The 20,975-nt window shown below is 46.4% G+C and overlaps 1 protein-coding gene across 1 annotated transcript in view; it reads left to right on the top strand.

The window, feature by feature from the left end:
- The window catches only part of xpo4 (exportin 4), a 98,790-nt gene that overhangs the window by 33,332 nt on the left and 44,483 nt on the right, over window positions 1-20,975 (top strand). Inside the window, exon 7 of the mRNA XM_083639131.1 lies at window positions 6,040-6,152. Within this exon, the coding sequence (XP_083495257.1) occupies window positions 6,040-6,152 (113 nt within the window). The remainder of the gene's footprint in view (window positions 1-6,039; window positions 6,153-20,975) is intronic.

Here is a 20,975-nt window from a genome sequence, read left to right as displayed (position 1 = left end):
ATCCCGCTCCTTTTTAATCTCCTAATTTAAGGTTTTTGCACTTATACATTTTGCTGTGAAGAATTGTCAGATGCGTGTTGTGTCTGCTCAGCAGCAGTCCCAGTAGTTGTGTAGTTATCATTCTTCTGGTCCCACAGAGAGTCTGGTCTGAGCCATATGATGTTAGGAGCAGTCTGTCACCCAGGTGGTCCGCTACACCCCCCCCCTCCCCCACGCCTCCGTCTGTTGCCTGCTGGACCCTCTTTCTCCTCCTTTATTACTCCTTCTCTTCCCCATCGCTCTCTCTTTTGCACTAGGGATGCATCTTGCATCCCTAGTTTCCCCATCCCCTGCTTTCTTTCTTTCTTTCTTTCTTTGGCCATCTCTCTCTCTTTTCTGCCTGCCCCCTTTCCTTTTTTTCTCCACTCAGGGATTTGGTTCAGAATAGGAAAGGCGAGTCGAGAAACACTAAAAGTGTGTTTTTAATTTCTTTATATAACCAGGTTAGTCCCTTTTGCAAAAAAAAAGAGAAGAAAAATTCAAGGGAGACATAGCCAAGAAAGCAGCATGAAGATGAACATAAAAGTCACAACCACAATGTATAAAACCAGAGTGCAGTAAATATCACATATAAAAAAAAAAGACAGGCAAAGTCAAACTAACATCATTTTCCTATTCGAAGCAAATGAGAAAACCCTGAAATTCTCGAGAAAAATCAAGTACGATCACATCCCCGCACACCCCGCTGTCTTCTCCGTCTCCGGCTCTTCCCATCGCTCCAGAGAGGTTCACTCAGAGTTCTTCCGCCTCACCGCGCCTATTTTTAACCAGGCCCGAAAGCCCCGAGCATTGGAGGGACACACACACCAGCCCACAGCCCCTCAGACAGGTGCCAGCTTCTGTGGCGTTGGTGTGTTGTGGCGGGGTGTGTGCCGCGGCGGGGAGGGACTGCGGGCTGTGTCGGAGGAATGCGTGGCCTCGCTGGCCTCTGCCGCCGTTTGGCTTTGATGGAGCATTCCTCTGCAAGTTTCCTCCTCCTGCTGTTACCGAGCCTGGGGAGCGAGGGAGAGGGAGAGAGGCGGTCACTGAACCTGGGGAGAGAGAGAGAGAGAGAGAGGCTGTCACTGAGCCTGGGGAGAGAGAGAGAGAGAGAGAGAGGCTGTCACTGAACCTGGGGAGAGAGAGAGAGAGAGAGAGGCTGTCACTGAGCCTGGGGAGAGAGAGAGAGAGGCTGTCACTGAGCCTGGGGAGCGAGGGAGAGAGAGGCTGTCACCGAGCCTGGGGGGGGAGGGGGAGAGAGGCTGTCACCGAGCCTGTGGAGCGAGAGAGAGAGAGAGAGGCTGTCACCGAGCCTGGGGAGCGAGGGAGAGAGAGACTGTCACCGAGCCTGGGGAGCGAGGGAGAGGGAGAGAGAGCGAGCCTGGGGCGCGAGGGAGAGAGAGAGAGAGAGAGAGGCTGTCACCGAGTGGGGAGCGAGGGAGAGAGAGAGAGAGGCTGTCACCGAGCCTTGGGAGAGAGGAAGAGAGAGGCTCTCACCGAGCCTGGGGAGCAAGGCAGAGGGAGGGGTTGTGCGGTCACCGAGCCTGGTGAGAGAGGGAGGGTTTGTGTGGGCAGTAGGGCTGTGAATCTTCACTGGCCTCACGATTCGATTCGATTACGATTCAGAGGGCTACGATTCGATTCGAGTACGATTATTGATGCATCTCGATGAATCTTAAATCGATGCATCACTTTTTTCCGCAATACATGATTTATTTCTTCTCACTTTCTTTTTTCTCACTGTGGGGCTACTTTTAAAATAAAAGTGCATTTGGAATTGCATTGTATTATGATCCATAATTAAAATAAACAACTGCATGTACTTCCATTATATTTTATTTGATTATTAAAAAAAAAGAAGAAAAAAATTAATAATCGATTTTTGACATTTGTGAATCGATGCAGAATCGTGCACGTCCGCATCGCGATGCATCTTATAATTAGGGATGGGCATTTCTAGCAAAAACACTATTCAAAATTCGCTGGCCAAAGTCGACTTTTAATCGAAATTCGAAAAAAAAAAAAAAATTAAAAATGTAAAAAAAAAAAAAAAAAAAAAAAAAATTGTGAGTGAAATGTTGCATTGTCTCCCCTGATTCTAAGTATAGTCGAATCGCTTGGTTTGAGCAAGGAAAACAATTTTTATAAGCATTTTAAGCAAGGTTTATGGAAAAATGAATGGCGGATTAAATCCCATTAAGAGGGAGAGGTTGCTTATAAAAATTGTTTTACAAGCGATTCGACTATACTTAAAATCAGGGGAGACAATGCAACATTTCACTCACAAAAAAAAAAAAAAAAAAAAATTCAATAAACGAATTTCGAATTTCAATAATAAAAGTCGACCTTGATAATAACGATTATTCGAAAATTCGAAATTCGATGCCCATCCCTACTTATAATCGATTATTTTTGACACCTCTAGTGGGCAGTTGGGAGAAAGAGATAGAGAATCAGAGTCTTGATTGGCTAATGAGAGGAAGTGGGTTTGTAAGGGGCCCTATTATGCTAATATAATTTATTATTTTCTGGGACTCCACTAGAATAGCTTTACTGTACAATGCATGATTCACAGTTCAAAAACCTCCTTATTTATCTTGTACTGTCCCTTTATGCAGCCCCTCAGTTCAGCCTCTGTTTGAAACGCTGTGTTTGACTCTTTAGCTGACAGCAGACACTACTGTGGAAAAGAGTGGAACACTACTACACTAGCGTCAAACAAAATCTCAAAAACTATACATCACATCGCTTATATTTGACATTGTGGGTGAGACCAAAAGACGCTGAAGGGTTTGATGTATATGTATGTAGTGTTGAAGGTGTCTCATAACCTCACATTCAGAGCAGTCAAAATCAACATACATTTACCTCATCATTTGAAACTAGTGAACATCCGACATTGTAACAGTATATATAATATGACACAAAATATGGAAAAGCATAGGTGCCTTTTAAGCGAGGAGGGGGAGAGAGAGGGGGTTTGTCTTGGCGAGGAGACATTTTGGGCGAGGGAAGGGGGTTTTGGAGACTTGGTCAAGAGAATAAAGGGAGAGTTTTGATTGGCTAGGGAAGGAGAGTGTGTTGTGGGTGTGCAGGAAATCTTGAGAGAGAGCGTGTGTGTGTGTGTGTGTGTGTGTGTGTGTGTGTGTGTGTGTGTGAGAGGATAAGAAGAAGTTCTAACCACTGGAGAAGAGAAGGAATGTCTGGATTGGCTAAAGAGAAAGTGTGTGTGTGTGTGTGTGTGTGTGTGTGTGTGTGTGTGTGTGTGTGTGTGAGTGAGTGAGTGAGTGTGTGTGTGTGAGTGAAGAGAGTGTGTCTTGTGGGTTTGTAAGAAGTCTTGAATGAGGAGAGAGAGTGTGTGTGTTGTGGGGTGACTGAGGAGAGAGACACAGTCTGGTTTTGAGACAGAACAAGGGAGTATTGGAGAGACAACAAGCGAAAGAAAGACTATTGATTGTGTTTTGGGCGTAATAGAAGTCTTGAAGCAGGAGAATGTGTGTGTTGTGGGGTGACTGAGGGTAGAGTCAGTGTGTGTGTGTGTGTGTGTGTGGTGTGTGTGTTGTGGGGTGCCTGAGGAGAATGTGGATGCTGTGGGTGTGTAAGAAGTCTTAAATAAGGAGACAGTGTGTCTGTTGTGGTGGCAAGGAGAGGGAAAAGAGGAAAAAAGAGTCTTGAGAGAGAGAGAGAGAGAGAGAGAGAGAGAGAGAGAGAGAGAGAGAGAGAGAGAACTGATAATGTGTGCTTTTAAAGCTGCATTCAGTGATGTTTTTGTGTTAAAATAAGTGGTAAATGGCTCTATATTCTGACATCAATCACTGAAATAGAGTGTTTGGTCAGTAACTTGGAACTCCCCACTGTCCTGGATTCGGGGGGGAATAGATATAGTCCTTTAAAGGCATCATGATCTGCCCTTCCGTTCACCAGAAAATGTCAACATTTCTCTGATTGGATAGGATACAAACTGGCGTCGACCTCCCACTATCCAATCAGAGAAATTTTGACATTTTCTCAGAAACGGAAGGGCAGATCGCGATGCCTTTTAAAAGACTATTATGTATTCTTTCACCCCGAATCCAACGCCGTCACCCGTGAATCTCTACGAGTTAGAGTTGCGGAGATACATCCACCCTGCATGCAGGGCTACAGGAGAGAGATAGAGGACAGCGGGGGGTTGGGAGTTCCAAGTCACTGACCAAACACTTCATGATTGCTGTCAGAATATAGAGCCATTTAACACTTATTTTAACCGATGGTGATGCGGCAGGACCGAGGTGCTTAAGTATATCTACGGCCTCAAATAAGGAGAGAGTGTGCGTGACGCGTTGTGGGGGCAGGGAGAGAAAAAACGTCTCGTTTGGGGAAAAGAAGAAACTTTGAAAAGTGGTCAAGCAAAGAGTCTTGATAGGCAAAAGAGAAGTGTGTGTTAAAATGTCTCGCGTGAGCACAGAGTGTTGTGGGTGTGTGTGAGAAGTCTTGAGTGAGGAGAGAGAGTGCGGGTGTGTAAGACGTCTTGACAGAGGAGAGAGAGAGAGAGAGAGTGTGTGTGTGTGTGTTGTGGTGGCAAGGAGAGAGAGAGAGAGAGAGAGTCCTGTTTTGGGGCTGGTCTTGGAGAGCGGTCAAGAGGCGGGCCTGTGATTGGCCGAGGAGGGAGAAGGGGAGTGTAAAGTGGTCTGGAGGAGGAAGTCTTGGGAGGGAGGAGAGGACAAGGAGGCGAAGAGTGACTGGTCAGACAGCTTGGATTGGCTGTGGAGAAAGAAGCGTCTGGGGTGTTTTTTAAAGCAGTTTGTGTGTGTGTGGATAAAGACAGAGGGAGAGAGGTGAAGGAGAGGACAGGGAGTGAGTCAGAGGGTAGAGAGTGGAAACAGACAGTGCAGAGAGTCAGGGTACAGGGTGGAAGCAGAGAGCAGAGCTTTCAGGAGTTGATGATAGAGAGAGGAGGGCACAGACACAAAGTGCAGTCGGAGAGGCTGACAGAGAGAGTGGAGAGAAAAGGCTTTGTGGAACAGAGACGGACAGCGTTGATGAGAGGGAGCGTTAGGTAGTGAGTGACTTAACGAGGGGAGAGTTAGTTAGCGAGTGATTTAACGAGGGGAGAGTTAGTTAGCGAGTGACTTAACGAGGGGAGAGTTAGTTAGCGAGTGATTTAACGAGGGGAGAGTTAGTTAGCGAGTGATTTAACGAGGGGAGAGTTAGTTAGCGAGTGATTTAACGAGGGGAGAGTTAGTTAGCGAGTGACTTAACGAGGGGAGAGTTAGTTAGTGAGTGACTTAACGAGGGGAGAGTTAGTTAGTGAGTGACTTAACGAGGGGAGTTAGTTAGTGAGTGACTTAACGAGGGGAGTTAGTTAGTGAGTGACTTAACGAGGGGAGAGTTAGTTAGCGAGTGACTTAACGAGGGGAGTTAGTTAGTGAGTGACTTAACGAGGGGAGAGTTAGTTAGTGAGTGACTTAACGAGGGGAGAGTTAGTTAGTGAGTGACTTAACGAGGGGAGAGTTAGTTAGCGAGTGACTTAACGAGGGGAGTTAGTTAGTGAGTGACTTAACGAGGGGAGAGTTAGTTAGCGAGTGACTTAACGAGGGGAGTTAGTTAGTGAGTGACTTAACGAGGGGAGAGTTAGTTAGTGAGTGACTTAACGAGGGGAGTTAGTTAGTGAGTGACTTAACGAGGGGAGTTAGTTAGTGAGTGACTTAACGAAGGGAGAGTTAGTTAGCGAGTGACTTAACGAAGGGAGAGTTAGTTAGCGAGTGACTTAACGAGGGGAGAGTTAGTTAGCGAGTGACTTAACGAGGGGAGAGTTAGTTAGCGAGTGACTTAACGAGGGGAGAGTTAGTTAGCGAGTGACTTAACGAGGGGAGAGTTAGTTAGCGAGTGACTTAACAAGGATTTTCCACTGCCAGGCAGCCACACGAGAGAGAGAGTAGTGACAGGAGCTTGTGTTTTTGTCTTTGCCGCTCCTCCTCTTCCGTCCCCCCCCCCTCCTCCTCCTCATGCTGTTGTTGGCCTTAACCCGCGGTGGATCACTGGGGCGCCACTACATCGCCATGTTCGAGTCCGCACAGAACCCCATGCTCAAGCCCACCGAGTCCTGGAGGGAAGCGCTGCTGGACACCCGCGTCATGGACCTCTTCTTCACCGTGAGTAGCCCTCTGTCTGTCTGTCTGTCTGTCTGTCTGTCATCAATCTTACCTGTCTGAGTGTCTACAGGTCCCTAAAGTATTCAAATGTCTTGGATTGCTTATGCCTCGTCATTAAATGCTGTTGGATACAGTTTTTAATCCATTCGGTTTTATGAATTCATTTTGAAAGGGGTTAAAAGGCTGTGGTTTTTAACACTTCTTAATTTCCGTGCTCATTTCACTGGTGAAATGAGTCAATTTGATGCCAACTGGCATAAAAAAAAAAGGTCTCAAATGTCACTTGCAGTCACGCTGCTCTCTAATGATGTGCTGTATGTGTCACTTGTAACAATTAAAATCTAATCATTGATCCCCATCAGGGAGGTGAGGTGGCTCCTCAGCTCTCTCCCTGCAACACACCTTTCCTGTGTCCTGATGTCCCCTTATTATTTATGATCAACAAAGACAGAACAGTTTGGCTTTTCATGTTGGCCAAGGACATCTCATTTGAACCCGGCTCATTGGCAGCTTTGGGCTTTTATGAGTTTTGTGTCTCTCCTGAATGCGTGGTGGTGAAGCTGATTCATATGAGTTTTGTGTCTCTCCTGAATGCGTGGTGGTGAAGCTGATTCATATGAGTTTTGTGTCTCTCCTGAATGCGTGGTGAAGCTGATTCATATGAGTTTTGTGTCTCTCCTGAATGCGTGGTGGTGAAGCTGATTCATATGAGTTTTGTGTCTCTCCTGAATGCGTGGTGGTGAAGCTGATTCATATGAGTTTTGTGTCTCTCCTGAATGCGTGGTGGTGAAGCTGATTCATATGAGTTTTGTGTCTCTCCTGAATGCGTGGTGAAGCTGATTCATATGAGTTTTGTGTCTCTCCTGAATGCGTGGTGGTGAAGCTGATTCATGTGAGTTTTGTGTCTCTCCTGAATGCGTGGTGAAGCTGATTCATATGAGTTTTGTGTCTCTCCTGAATGCGTGGTGGTGAAGCTGATTCATATGAGTTTTGTGTCTCTCCTGAATGCGTGGTGGTGAAGCTGATTCATATGAGTTTTGTGTCTCTCCTGAATGCGTGGTGGTGAAGCTGATTCATATGAGTTTTGTGTCTCTCCTGAATGCGTGGTGGTGAAGCTGATTCATGCAGGCTTTATAGTTCTTGTGTTACTCTGCAGAGGGCAGGCCGCTGCACTGAAGGCCTCTTTTTGTGGGCTGACTTGTGTATCTGAAGAGCCGGCCCACGCTGGCTCTGAGCACACCATGTGGAAGAGATGTGTGGAACAAACCGGTCACCTCTCCTTCCCACCAGCATCCGTCCAAGCCTGCTGCCAGATACTGCTCCGTTGCTCAAACCTTGAGCTTGCCTGGCTGCTGCCAAATACTGCTCCCCTCCTCTAGGCCTTCAGCTGTTTGCGGACTGTGCGATTGCGAGCTCCTTTTGCCTTTACCTTATGTCAGACTGGGTGGTGCAGTGGTTAGCGCTGTCGCTTGACAGCGAGAAGGTCGTGGGTTTGAACCCCGGTCCACGGTCCATCCCAGGTCCTTTCTGTGTGGAGTTTGCATGTTCTTCTCCCCGTGTTCGCATGGGTCTCCTATGAGTATTCCGGTTTCCTCCCACTATCAAAGGCATATAATGAGTGTGGGGTTAGCAACCCCACCCCGTAAATCCCACTTGCTACAGAAACCGCAAAAACACGTCTGGTGTAGTGTGGTTGCGCCCCTAAGGGCATAAGAATAAGATGTCAGACTGCGACTAGAGAGATGTAAAACCTTGATCTAACTGTCATGTGGTGCGATTGGTTGAACGACGAGGCTGCGTCAGCGTCAGCATCACCTGGCGGCGCACCGGGCGAACAAAAGCGACCCGGGGAATTTCCAAAAGGTGACGGTGAACCGGCAAATGGTGGCTCTAATGATGCAAATGTTTTTCCTCGAGAAGCCCCAAAACAGGAGTCTGTTCTCCCTTCCGGTTTCTCAACAGATTTTGATTCCTTCATCATGCTTTCCTTTTGAATTGGACTTGTTTGGTTTGGTTTACATTTAATACAGCAATATACCATTTCTCTACCGCACTCCCATTGGTCGCCCAACAGAATAGTGTCGTATCACTGGTCGAATGTAGACCCAAATTTCGGACACTTCCAGAACTTTGTCTGAGGCTCGGACGTCTTGAACCTGTCACACTGAACGAACAAAGACTGCCAGCCATCGTTCACAACGAAACATTTTTCCCAGACGTGAAATATTAAGATGAATAAAACGCCTGTAGCTGCCTGCTCCACTTCTCTAGCTCCTACCTGTCAATTGCCAAATACTGTACTGCTGTACTGTTCAAACCCTTACCTGCCGACTGCCAAATACTGCTCCACTCCTCCAGTCCCTACCTGCAAAGAAATAACGCTCCATCACTGTCACCCTTTTTGTCCCTTGCCAAAAACTGCTCCACTACTGTAGCCTATACAGTATGTTTATTAGCAAATACTGCTCCTCTACTCTAACACTAAGATGTATGCCTTTACTCAGTATAAAGCTTTAGGCTGGCTTTACACGGTGAAACTTGCACGCAACTTTAGTTGCATGAAACTTAGGTGAAACCAAGTTGCAAATGAATTGCATGGTATAAATCCTTCTGCAACTCACTTGAAACTTCTGTGAAACTCAGCCGCAACAGTTGCAAAGCGCTCAACTTTGTGGAACTAGTTTCATGCAACAGCCAATCAAAATGCTGATAACCAGTCAGCTGATCACATAGGCTCTGGCTGTCTGAATCAGTGCGCAGTCTCAGAAGACATCTATATGTCAATATCCATTTATAGTCATAGCGCCCCCTACTGGCAACACAGAAAGTGGTTTGTAACTCGGCCGGACATGGTCCCACGCGCACCAAAATCCACATGTTTGATGAGCATCCCAGCCTGAAGACATCTAGTTGACCATTTGGAGTTATCGGCAGAGCGCCCCCTACTGGCCACACAGGAAGTTGGAGTAACTCCATTGTAGATTGTCCAATCTGCTCCAAACTTGTCATGCATGATAAGTGTCCATGCCTCAAGCCATCTATGTGTCAATATCCATTTATAGTATAGCGCCCCCTACTGGCAACACAGAAAGTGGTTTGTAACTTGGCCCTACATGCTCACTCGTGCACCAAACTTCACATGTTTGATGAGCATCCCAGCCTGAAGACATCTAGATGACCATTTGGAGTTATAGGCAGAGCGCCCCCTACTGGCCACACAGGAAGTTGGAGTAACTTTATTGTAGATTGTCCAATCTGCTCCAAACGTGTCATGCATAAGTGTCCATGCCTGTAGACATCTATATGTCAATATCCATTTATAGTCATAGCGCCCCCTACTGGCAACACAGAAAGTGGTTTGTAACTCGCCCCTGCATGCTCACACGCGCACCAAACTTCACATGTTTGATGAGCATCCCAGAGCATTGAATGTATTCTGATCCATGCGGAGCCAGGATCTACATGGGTTAAAAATAATAATATTAACATGTTGTGAAGTATAGTGATCACATAACTGTTCAATGCTATGCTATATATGTTTTAATGATAATCAGTTATATATATATGAAGCTACAATTTCATACTGTTGTCACAAGGTGGCAACAACGAGCTATTTATTTATTTATTTTCCTTGAATCAATCAATAAATTTGAGAAAAATAATAACAATGCGCTCACCGGAGGCTCATTGGATCAAGCTCCTTGAAAAGAGTGTGAAACGATCCACTGGTATGTCTTTTAAGTAGCCAGTCCTTCACCCACATACATTTAACTTTTTTTTCATGTTGTGTTTTTTCCTCCTCCTCCTCCAACATATCCATGAGTATTAATGCACTAATAGCTCTCTTCCTATTCTCGGGGCCCGGGACAGCCATATTTTATCTAACAAAGTAGCTAGCTAGCTAGCCAACTAGCCAGCCAGTGCCAGAAGAAAAACCAATACAACACCTCTGTGTCCGAATTGATATTTTCCAGCGAGAAAACGATATGAAATACGATACAAAGATGCAGAATGACAATTCTCGCTTGAAAAAAGAAGAAAACGATACAATAGATGAAAAATGACCAATCTAGCTAGCTAGTTTTGCTGGAAGAAACTGCCAAGTTGCACGAGACTTGATTATTTTTTAATTGCTTTGTGTAACTGTGAAGTTGCATGGAAATTGGGTTGCATGCAACTTGCAACCTGCAACTAGTTGCGTGCAAGTTTCACCGTGTAAAGCCAGCCTTAGGCTTCATATATCTTCCCTGAAGGCGTTAGCCGCTGTATAGGACGAATCAGCGTGACGTCACTTGCCACCCAGAAATGCGGAACCCTATTCGTATGAGTTGTGCCAAACAAATGTTAATATCTCAAAAACTATACATCACATCGCTTATATTTTGACATTCTGAGTGTGAGCAGAAGTAGCCCAAGAGTTTGATGTATAATATATGCATGTCGTGTTAAAGTTGTGTGAACTGTCGCAGTTGTTAAAATGTAAACAGAGTCAGCCGGCTAGAGTCAGACATTCAAGCCTCCCAAAGCTCACGCTCCACAGGGTTCCATTGCCGTTGCCACCCAGTGACACGGTTTGTTTACCAAAATGCTGCTCGCTCGGCTGATCCCTCGTATAGAAGCCACAGTAGCGGTGGATGTTGTTCAGTCAGAGTGTGGGTGCAGATAAATACTCTATAAAAGTGCCTTGGCAGAAGTCTCTCTCTGCTGCTGCTGTTGTTGTACGCTGCTGTCAAGTCAAGTGTCTGTTTCCCCTCAGTCTCCGTCTAGCTTCCTCTGGACTCATTTTGTCCAAGTTGTAAAAATCAAGCGTTGGGGGAACTTTTTGAATCCTCCCAACGTTTCAGCTCGTGCTTCTGGAACTAATTTGGTGGCGAGCTGCTCACTGGTCTGATTTGTTTTCTGGCAACATTAGGTCGTTCTGTCAGGAAGCAGTGGGGAGTAATGGGGTCGTCTTATGCCTGTGTCGACTGTGTTCAGTGCGGCGAGTGTTAAACACATGCACACATCTGTTTAGCGCTGCTGGTGGTTTCTGTTGTTCTGCTGAGTGCAGCAGTTGTTTTGCTGAAAGTTGAACTGTTTTCGAGCTTTAGTGCCCAGGAATGCAGCACAGCGTGTCTCTTTAAAATGAAGAGGAAAGTCAGCCCAGACTTTCTTTACATACAGATATACATCAATGGTTTAAGGATACGGCTGGGCAGTAACTCAAGATTATTGCCTCTTTTGGATGTCGTCCAGGTAGTGTAGCGGTAGATTCCCTGCCTACCAACACGAGGGTCGCAGGTTCGCACCCCCGCGTTACCTCCGGCTTGGTCGGGCATCCATACAGGCACGATTGGCTGTGTCTGCGGGTGGGAAGCCGGATATTGGGGGTATGTGTCCTGGTCGCTGCACTAGCGCCTCCTCTGGTCGGTCGGGGCGGAAGGGAACTGGTGGGAATAGCGTGATCCTCCCACGTACTACGTGCTGCTGGTGAAGCTCCCCGCTGTCGGGTGTAAAGAAGTGCGCATGTGTCGGAGGAAGCATGGTGCTAGTCTACGGCTCTCCCCAGATCGGCAGAGGGTGGAGCAGCGATTGGGGCAGCAGGGGGAGAATCGGCCAAGTACAACTGGGGAGAAAATGGGGAAAAATTAGAAAAAAGAAAAAAACATTTTTCAACTTTTTTCAATATACAGCTACAGCAGAGTCATGGTGAAATTATGACTGCATTAGATTGTTAATGAAAGTTAATGAAATATCAAAAAAATTTGAATTCTAGTTTTTAGTTTATATTACCATGCAGTTCAATTCGATTAACATACATTTGATATGTGTGTGTGTGTGTGTGTGTGTGTGTGTGTGTGTATATACTGTATATATATATATATATATATATATATATATATATATATATATAGTTAATGTCTGTAATCAGTGGGCACACAGTCATAAACCTTCATACAGAGCAGAAGCAGAACAAACACAAAGTGAGTCATGCAGCTGAAAAAGTTATCGCTCTGATTATGACTGAATGTCACAAAGCAATCGCAATAAACTGCAATTAGCAGTGAGCAGCCAATTGTAATCAGCACACAGGGCTAATCAGCCATTTGATTGGCCGATCACACACAGGGCTAATCAGCCATTTGATTGGCCGATCGCAGCAGTTTGCCGTGAATAAAAATGTCTGCCATTTTTCGGCAGGGCTTTTATTGCTGCAGGAATCTTTAGGATGTGTTTTCTCCTGGTCTCAGTTTACACGCTGCAGTCTCCTCTCATCTCTGGTATTTCTAGTAGCTTGGCTGTTTGTTATTGTAAGGCTGCTGTGGCACTGTCAGCTGTCTGTGTGCGCGTGTGTGTGTGGTTGCTTCTACGTGAGTGTGTGTTTCATATCCCTATGGTGGCGGTGTGTGCATTTTTGCGCGTGCACTTATGTGTGTTGGCGCATGTCTGTCTTTGTGGGATTGTGTATCAATTTGTGTGCGGTATGTGTGTGTTTGTGTCAGTGGGGGTGTGTGTTACGATGTGTGTGTGCACATATGAGTGTGTGTTTATTGTATTTAATGGGGTGCTCTGCTGTCTCAGCTGTCGTGTCTCTCCTCAGCTGTGAGGGGTGACAGGCCGGCCAGGGAGAGTGTGTGTGTGTGTGTGTGTGCGTGCGTCTGTGTGTGCACGTGTGTGTAGAAGGTGCGTGTGTGTGTGTATGTGTGTGTAGAAGGTGTGTGTGTGTGTGTGTGTGCAGTGCACAGACACGCGCCGGCAGAGTCAGTGTCCACAGCGGACCAGTGGCAGGATTAGAGCCTGGCTCCAGGATTAGGGGCCCCCGTTAACAAGCGCAGTAACACACTCTCACACGCACACCCCTCACCCTGTTTAGGGGCCCTTGGGTGCCTCCCTCCCTCCCTCTGCGGGTGGGCGTCTGTCAATCTCCCATTAAAAGGCTCCAGTGCTCCCTGACTCTGACCGTCGCGGTTAACAAACGCTAACAGGAGGCTGCTGTCAGTGTGTCCACACAGAGCGCTGACAGCTTCACGATCGTTACCTCTCCTTTTTAGACTTTTTTTTATGACGACGTTTGTATGTCGATTCAATGATGTCACCCATATCGCATCATGCCAATAAGATGACAGCATTGTTGAAAACGCAATAAAAAAAAAAAAATAGGATTCTTCGATTATTTTCGACCAACTCTTGACCAACAGTCCACAACCCAAAGATAATCAGTTTACTGTCATAGAAGACTAAAGACACCAGAAAATATTGACATTTTAGGAAGCTGGAACGAGATAATTTTAGTAGTTTGTTTCCCCCATATTTAGTTTAACTCATTGAGTGCCAGCCACTTTTGGAGAACGGACGCTCCCAGTGCCAGAGTTTCAGAGCGTTTTCAGTGATTTCTCGAGGCCCACAGAATATTGTGTGATATTACTATGTAAACACTGAACACGCACAAAGAACGATGAGACTCTATTCTATCATCTGCAAAAAAAAGTTTATTGATCCCATTTTCCGTTCTTTAGTTATGAGCCGGAGAAGATAGCTTGATTCATCCAAAAATAGCAATTTTTTTCTAGAAGCTGAGATAATTGGCCTTTTGTGAAATTAATCATTTCAAGCACATCACTGACTCTGAAGCTAATCTTTTCTAATGTAGTCACACCTCAAAAATAATTTCCTTCAATAAAACAGTTTAGGCCAGGGAATTTTGTTTGGCAGAATAATATTTTTAGCTACAACCAGCAGCGCTGGCCCCTGCGTGCGCTGCTGGTTGCAGCTTCTTGCTGGTTTTGATTTGCTGCTGGTGGGTATCGGATATTCTGGCTTGCGTTTGTCAATCCTGTCCTGCTGCCTGGGTCTGTCTGGGTGTTGCGTGCTGCTCTGCGGGCCCCCCCCCCCCCCCCCCGCCTCGCCTCAACTGCACACTCCTCCTCCTGTCTGTGGTGGCTCTCTGCTGAGTTTGCTGTGCGCACAGTGAAGGGTGCGGAACAGCCAGGCTTTTTTACAGCGTTCCGCGTGTGTTTGTCACCGGCAACGATGCTTCCAGTTGAGAATAATAACAACTCCACGGTGTGGATGTGCGGATTTGCTGTCGCAACCGACACGGAGCGGCTCAATTGTGGGAGCAGATTGGCTGCTGCAGGCACAGCTGCAGTAACGTGCTTCAGCATATCGATGCATACGGATGCGATGCGATTTCCGTTTCCATAACGACTTCTTCTTTGTTTTTTCCTTGCCTTTCTGTTATGTGGAGAGCACTGTCGCCACCTAAGGGTTCTGTAAAATAGGTTATAGACCTCCAATAGCTACAATAGTTGTACCAGAGATGTATCAGGGATTGATCCACGTCCCACCGTCAAAAAACGCAATTGACGACAACCGTCGTCATTGGCACTCTACGTCAGTATTTGAATTGACGACAGCTGTCGTCATTGGCATTCAATGAGTTAAACAATTAATTGATTATTGCGAGTTATATAAAAAATGACCCCGACAGTTGTTATGAAAAGGTGAAATTAGCTATATAGACCAGAACCGTGTTTTGCCCCTCACTGGAAAGATGTTTAATCCTGTTACAAAGTCGGCCATTTTAACATGGGGGGGATGCCTACTGCCCCCGACGCCTAGTGGCCATTCGAGGAACTACAGCTTTTCAATTCACTTCTGCATCATCAGAGGGAAGGGGGTAGGCTTGCCCACTGAGTCCACCTTGCCACCTATGAGATGCCCGTGACAGAGATTGCATTCAACGCTTTTCTGTTTTAGCTGGCGAAGGGCCACGCCCCCTGAGATTCACAGAGAATGAATAGAGGGAGAGAATGAGATGGAGAGGAAATGGGTGCAAGGAGAAACAAGATGGAGACAATGAGCAGAGTAAGAGAGAGAGAGAGAGAGAGAGGTGGAGAGAGAGAGGGTGGAGAGAGAGAGGTGGAGAGAGAGAGAGGTGGAGAGAGAGAGAGGTGGAGAGAGAGAGAGGGGTGGAGAGAGAGAGAGGGGTGGAGAGAGAGCGGTTTGGGGATAAATGGGCCATGGGAGATTGGAAAGCCAGAAGAGCGGCGATTGTTACCTCCCTCAAAATAAACCCACTCCACTCTTGTTCATTTAACACCTAGCTGCCCCCCTCCTCCCCCCAACATCCACACACACGCACACGTGCATGCGCGCCGCGCACACACACACGTGCATGCATGCACACGCACACACACACAAAGAGGCATGTGTAATTGTGGCCTTGGCAGCGTGTTTTTGTCTGTTTGTCTCGCTACGGGTTTTCAGTTTCAGTTTTTGGCTTTGACTGATTAGAGTGCGGTATCCAATCATGATGGAGTCTGTGTACCAACACATGCACGCACACACACACACACACACACACACACACACACACACACACACACACACACCAACTGTCGGACACATCTGGTTTATCTCATTGCATCTGTGCCATCAAATTGACATACACACACATCACACCCTTTGCATACACATTATGTGCGCGTGTACACACACGCAAAGAATGCTTACACACACATTATATTATACATTATACTTCCACACATGCACTCACATACACATAAACATTATGGACATGCGCACACACAGCACACATACAGTACATAAATGAATTTGCATGCACACAAGTTGACACAACCACATACACACACAATTTCACAATAAGACAACCACATAGACTCACTCATATACAAACAAACAGATATCAGGGTTTTTCATGCATACTGAATGGAGAATTCTGGGCAAAAATAAAAAAAAGTCCTGGCAATGACTGATAGATTTGAGTTAAGGACAACCCTGACTGCATATTAACTCAAAATTAAGCATTTCTATGGATGACATCATTTGAATTTCAAAGTCCCACATTTTGACATTGAAATGAAACGTGGGATGCTTTAAAACACACTGCTTCATAAGTTCTGTCTTTAAAGTCTGAAACGTGGGGTGCTTTAAAACACACTGCTTCATAAGTTCAGTCTTTAAAGTCTGAAACGTGGGGTGCTTTAAAACACACTGCTTCATAAGTTCAGTCTTTAAAGTCTGAAACGTGGGGTGCTTTAAAACACACTGCTTCATAAGTTCAGTCTTTAAAGTCTGAAACGTGGGGTGCTTTAAAACACACTGCTTCATAAGTTCAGTCTTTAAAGTCTGAAACGTGGGGTGCTTTAAAACACACTGCTTCATAAGTTCTGTCTTTAATGTCTGAAACGTGGGGTGCTTTAAAACACACTGCTTCATAAGTTCTGTCTTTAATGTCTGAAACGTGGGGTGCTTTAAAACACACTGCTTCATAAGTTCAGTCTTTAAAGTCTGAAACGTGGGGTGCTTTAAAACACACTGCTCCATAAGTTCAGTCTATAAAGTCTGAAACGTGGGGTGCTTTAAAACACACTGCTTCATAAGTTCAGTCTATAAAGTCTGAAACGTGGGGTGCTTTAAAACACACTGCTTCATAAGTTCAGTCTTTAAAGTCTGAAACGTGGGGTGCTTTAAAACACACTGCTTCATAAGTTCTGTCTTTACACAGACCGATCGTGTTTGCTGTCATGCGTAGTCGCCACCCAAGGCCCATTTTGAGCCAGGAAAAACCCTGGATACAGTACATGCACACACAATTTCAGGCACACATGTACACTCAGTCATATACATACACACACACACTAGGGCTGTCACTTTTTCCCCAAATAAAGTTCGAACGAACTTTAATTGCCTGCAAAATGTTCGAATATATTCGAAGTTTTTTGGTTAATTAAAACAAAAAATATTTTTTTTTATTTTTTTATTTTTTTATTTTTTTGCAGGCCAGGCCACCGGGCATCGGCCCGACGTGTTAGCTTGGACGCTCACAGCCACACCACTGCCTCACAAACTTGGCTGCATCCAACTCGAGACAACTTTTCAGACCCTGGAGACAATCTTTCTCAGAAGAGACTAACGTGACAAATCTGGAGACTTTTTCTGACATGGGATTAACATTACCAGCAAGCAGCAGTTGGTTAATTAAAAAAAATAAAATCTTTTTAATTAATAAAAAAAAAAAATCGAACAGGTCAATTATACATTCAAATATGCCCTCCTCCCCCACATTCAAAGTTAAATTCGAATTTCGAATAAAAAGTGACAGCCCTAACACACACACACACACACACACACACACACACACACACACACACACACACACACACACACACACACACACACACACACACACACACACACACACACACACACACAGGTCTTGTGTTTTCCCAGTAAACACAATCAGAGTGGAGTGCAGGCTCTGATGAGGCTGCAGCGCCAGCACAGTCTGCTCTGCCCAGGCCTGCAGGCACACCAAACCCAATCTGAGAGAGACAGGGGGGAGAGAGGGAGAGAGAGAGAGTGTGATGGTGAAAAAGAGCGAGTGAAAGACAATAAGTTGGAAGCGTGGTGTTGATTTGAAAAAACAGAAAGACGAGCCTCCGAGCCCCCGAGGAAACAGACACCAGGCTTTGTCTCTTTCTATAAATAGCTCTCTCTCTTTCTCTCCATTTCTCTCTCCCTCATTCTCTCTCCTGCCTGTTCGTCCATTCTCTCTCCCTCACTCTCTTCTTGTCTCGCTCTCCCTCTTGTCTCCTTTCTGTCTATTATACTTCGTATTGTCGTTTTCTCCCAATCTCTTTCTTCTCCCCGACTCTCTCTCTCCCCATTCTCTCTATTCTTATGCTCTCTCTTCTCATTCACCTCTCGTTCTCTCTCTCCTCCTCGTTGTCTCTCTCTTCTCCTCATTGTCTCTCTCCTCCCTCCCTCTCATTATAGCGTTCTCTCTCTCCCGTCTTCTCCCCCTCATTCTCGCTCCCTCTCTCTCCTATTATCTCTCTCTCTTTCTCTCTCTCTCTCTCACTTCAATTCACTGGAGCTTTATCGCTATGAAATACAAAAGCTAGGCAACCATAGCAAATAGGCAACCACTTGGCGACCACGGCAACGTGACCTAAACAACAGCAACAAATGGTTCCCTAATATCAGATCCATCAACCAATCAATCAATGCAGACTCATCAGGGACATGCCATCAGCATTCCCAGCATGTTTCCATATTGTTGTCCTCTCCTCTCATTCTCTCTCCATCCATCCCTCTTGGCAGATGAGTGTCTAGCCTTGTTTTGATTTAACCCCCCCCCCCTCTCTCTCTCTCTTTCTCTCTCACACACACAGACCCCCCCCCACCCCCCCTCCCCCGCTGTCTCTCTCTAACTATAGTCAGACTCAAGGCGACTGGCATTACTGGCATCGCACAGATGGTTCGCTGGTGCAGCTGCTTTTTCAGAGCTCGCGGCGTTCAATCCTTTGGCCTTGCGCTGCCTCTCCCTCTCCTCCCCCTCTCTCCCCCATGCTCTCCCTCTCTCTCCTCCCATCCCTCTCTCCCCCGTCTCTCTCCCATGCTCTCCTCTCCCTCTCTCTCCCATGCTCTCCCTCTCTCTCCTCCCATCCCTCTCTCCCCCGTCTCTCTCTCTCTCCCATGCTCTCCTCTCCCTCTCTCTCCCATGCTCCCCCTCTCTCTCCTCCCATCCCTCTCTCCCCCGTCTCTCTCTCTCTCCCATGCTCTCCTCTCCCTCTCTCTCCCATGCTCTTCCTCTCTCCTCCCATCCCTCTCCCCCGTCTCTCCTCCCATCGCTCCCTCCTCCGTCTCTCTCTCATGCTCTCTCCCCCATCTCTCTCTCTCTCTCCCCCCTTCTCTCTCTTCTTTCTTCCCGCTGAGCTCTTCCAGAGGATGACTTCACACTCTGGAAGAGAGCAGCGCTCCCCCCGAACAGCAGCGAAGGAGACCACGGCGGCGGTGGCTACGCTACGTTAGCATCTGAGAGCCCTCGCAGCAGCAGCAGCGTGGTGGCGTACGCCCAGACACCCCAGCTGGAGAACAGAGGGAGAGAGAAAGTGAGAGGGGGGGGCAGAGAGAAAGAATTTGGAGGGAGGAAGACAGGATCTGAGAGGAGGAGGAAGGAGCAGAGGAGGGCTGAAAGTTTGATTGCTTTGGAGATGGGGGGCGTTGTGCCTGGAGCCGGTGCAGAAGCACACGCACACTCTGGATTTTAGAAGCTGACAATTCAGGAAGAGAAGTGTGGAAGAGAGAGAGAGAGAGAGAGAGAGGTTGGCCTGGCAGAGAAGAGAGCCACAGTTCACAGGAGGAAGGGAGTTTGAGAGCCAGACGTCCGCATAGTCCCGTCAGTGGAAACACATGTTGCTGAGAGACTCTGACGACTCGCACTGCGATTACCGCTGCTTCTGCTGCTGGCCTGTGTGTGTCTGAGTCTGTGTGTCTGAGAGTGTGTGAGTACACAAAGGCAATCTACCATGCCTCCTCTCTTGTCAGAGCGAGACAATTCAGGACGGACAAGCCGCCAAATCCGGCAACGGAGCGGCATCTCCAAACTGAGATGAGACCCAATCTGCAGAGAGCTTTCTCATCAGGAGCGAGATCGTTCCCTCGCCCGGTTTGATTGAGGCTGTCTGTCGCCTCGGACGACCTCTGCGACCGCTCAGAGACGCGCCGCAGCGGCGGCATCGGAGGGGTCACACCGTCTGAGGACGAGACGCGCTGGGAATCGATTTGCCGTTTGGCTACCCCTCGGCTCGTGGGGTTGTGGGTTACACCAGTGAGTATTGATGGCGGATCTGTTTTTAAGGATGAATGAGAATGAGAGAATCACTTTTATTGCCACAGTAGGCTAGGTAATCGAGATGGTTCATCTCAAGGGGTTTATCCTTCTAATAAATTGTCAGTTAATCACATTACATGCGAGGAATTTGACTTAGTGTAAGTATGCAGCATAGCGGTCACATCAATAGTCAGAAGGCAAAACATTTCACAGATAAAATAAGTAATCAAAAAGTGCAGTCCAATATTTACAACATACACACAAATTAGAAGGTCCTGAGTGATGAATAGGAATTTACAACCCTAAAGGTGCACGATGTAAGTTAAAAAGAATAATACAAATGAAAGAATAGAGTAAAATATTCTGGTAAGACATGCAGCTATTCTACGTTAATGTAACATGATGCAGTCCAGCTGTGAGGCAGGTTCACCTCTCTGAGACGTATCACTTCCAGGCACAGTTGTGTTGGTTTGCAATTTGAATTTCATTTCGGTGTGTTTCTCTGGCATGGAAATATATAAAGCCATTTTGCCAGAGCATCAGAGTAAACGCAGCATTTGTAGATTCAGTTCCTGTCCAGTAGTGACTGTGAGGTCAGGAGACATGTGTGTGTTTCAGTGTCTGGACCATGGAGCACCCGGGCTGCTGCTTATTCTTTCAAGTTGCCGTTTAGCCCTTCAAGACGGAGGTTCTCAATGTGGCGTCTGGGGACCATCCAGGGGTTCTTGAGGGGGTTCCTTGGGGTGCCCAGCAAATTAACTTCATAATTATTTCATTTCCAAGAAGTTAACCCAATTAGAGAGAATGTGGAGCAATGACTGTTCTGATCATAGTTTCACCGTTATCCCTACCTACAATACAGACAGTCATGGAATTCAGAACAAAATCATATCTAAAAATAAAATAAAATAAAAATCAGATTTGGATGTAAGAGATAAAATCTAATTAGAAAATTGGCATCTATGGCCCTAATGTGGACTAAATTAGGGGTCCTTCATGTGAAAATGGTTGAGAATTACTGCGTTAAGAGACATGGTTCAAACAGGCAGGACTCAGGAGTTAACGTCTGCTCATGGGGCAGGTGTCGCAGGTACTGGATAAGACAAGAAGCCAGGCATCTCCAGCTTTGTAGAGACTTGGGTAGTTGCAGCCTGCGGTGTGGTTTTACCTCCTCAGGCTGGCCTTGAGACATTCCTTAAAGG

This window comes from Poromitra crassiceps (genome assembly GCF_964638095.1).
Source record: "Poromitra crassiceps genome assembly, chromosome: 6".
Taxonomy (NCBI): Eukaryota; Metazoa; Chordata; class Actinopteri; order Beryciformes; family Melamphaidae; genus Poromitra; species Poromitra crassiceps.
Note: the sequence above shows the minus strand (reverse complement) of the source record. Positions and strands in the feature narration are given on the sequence as shown.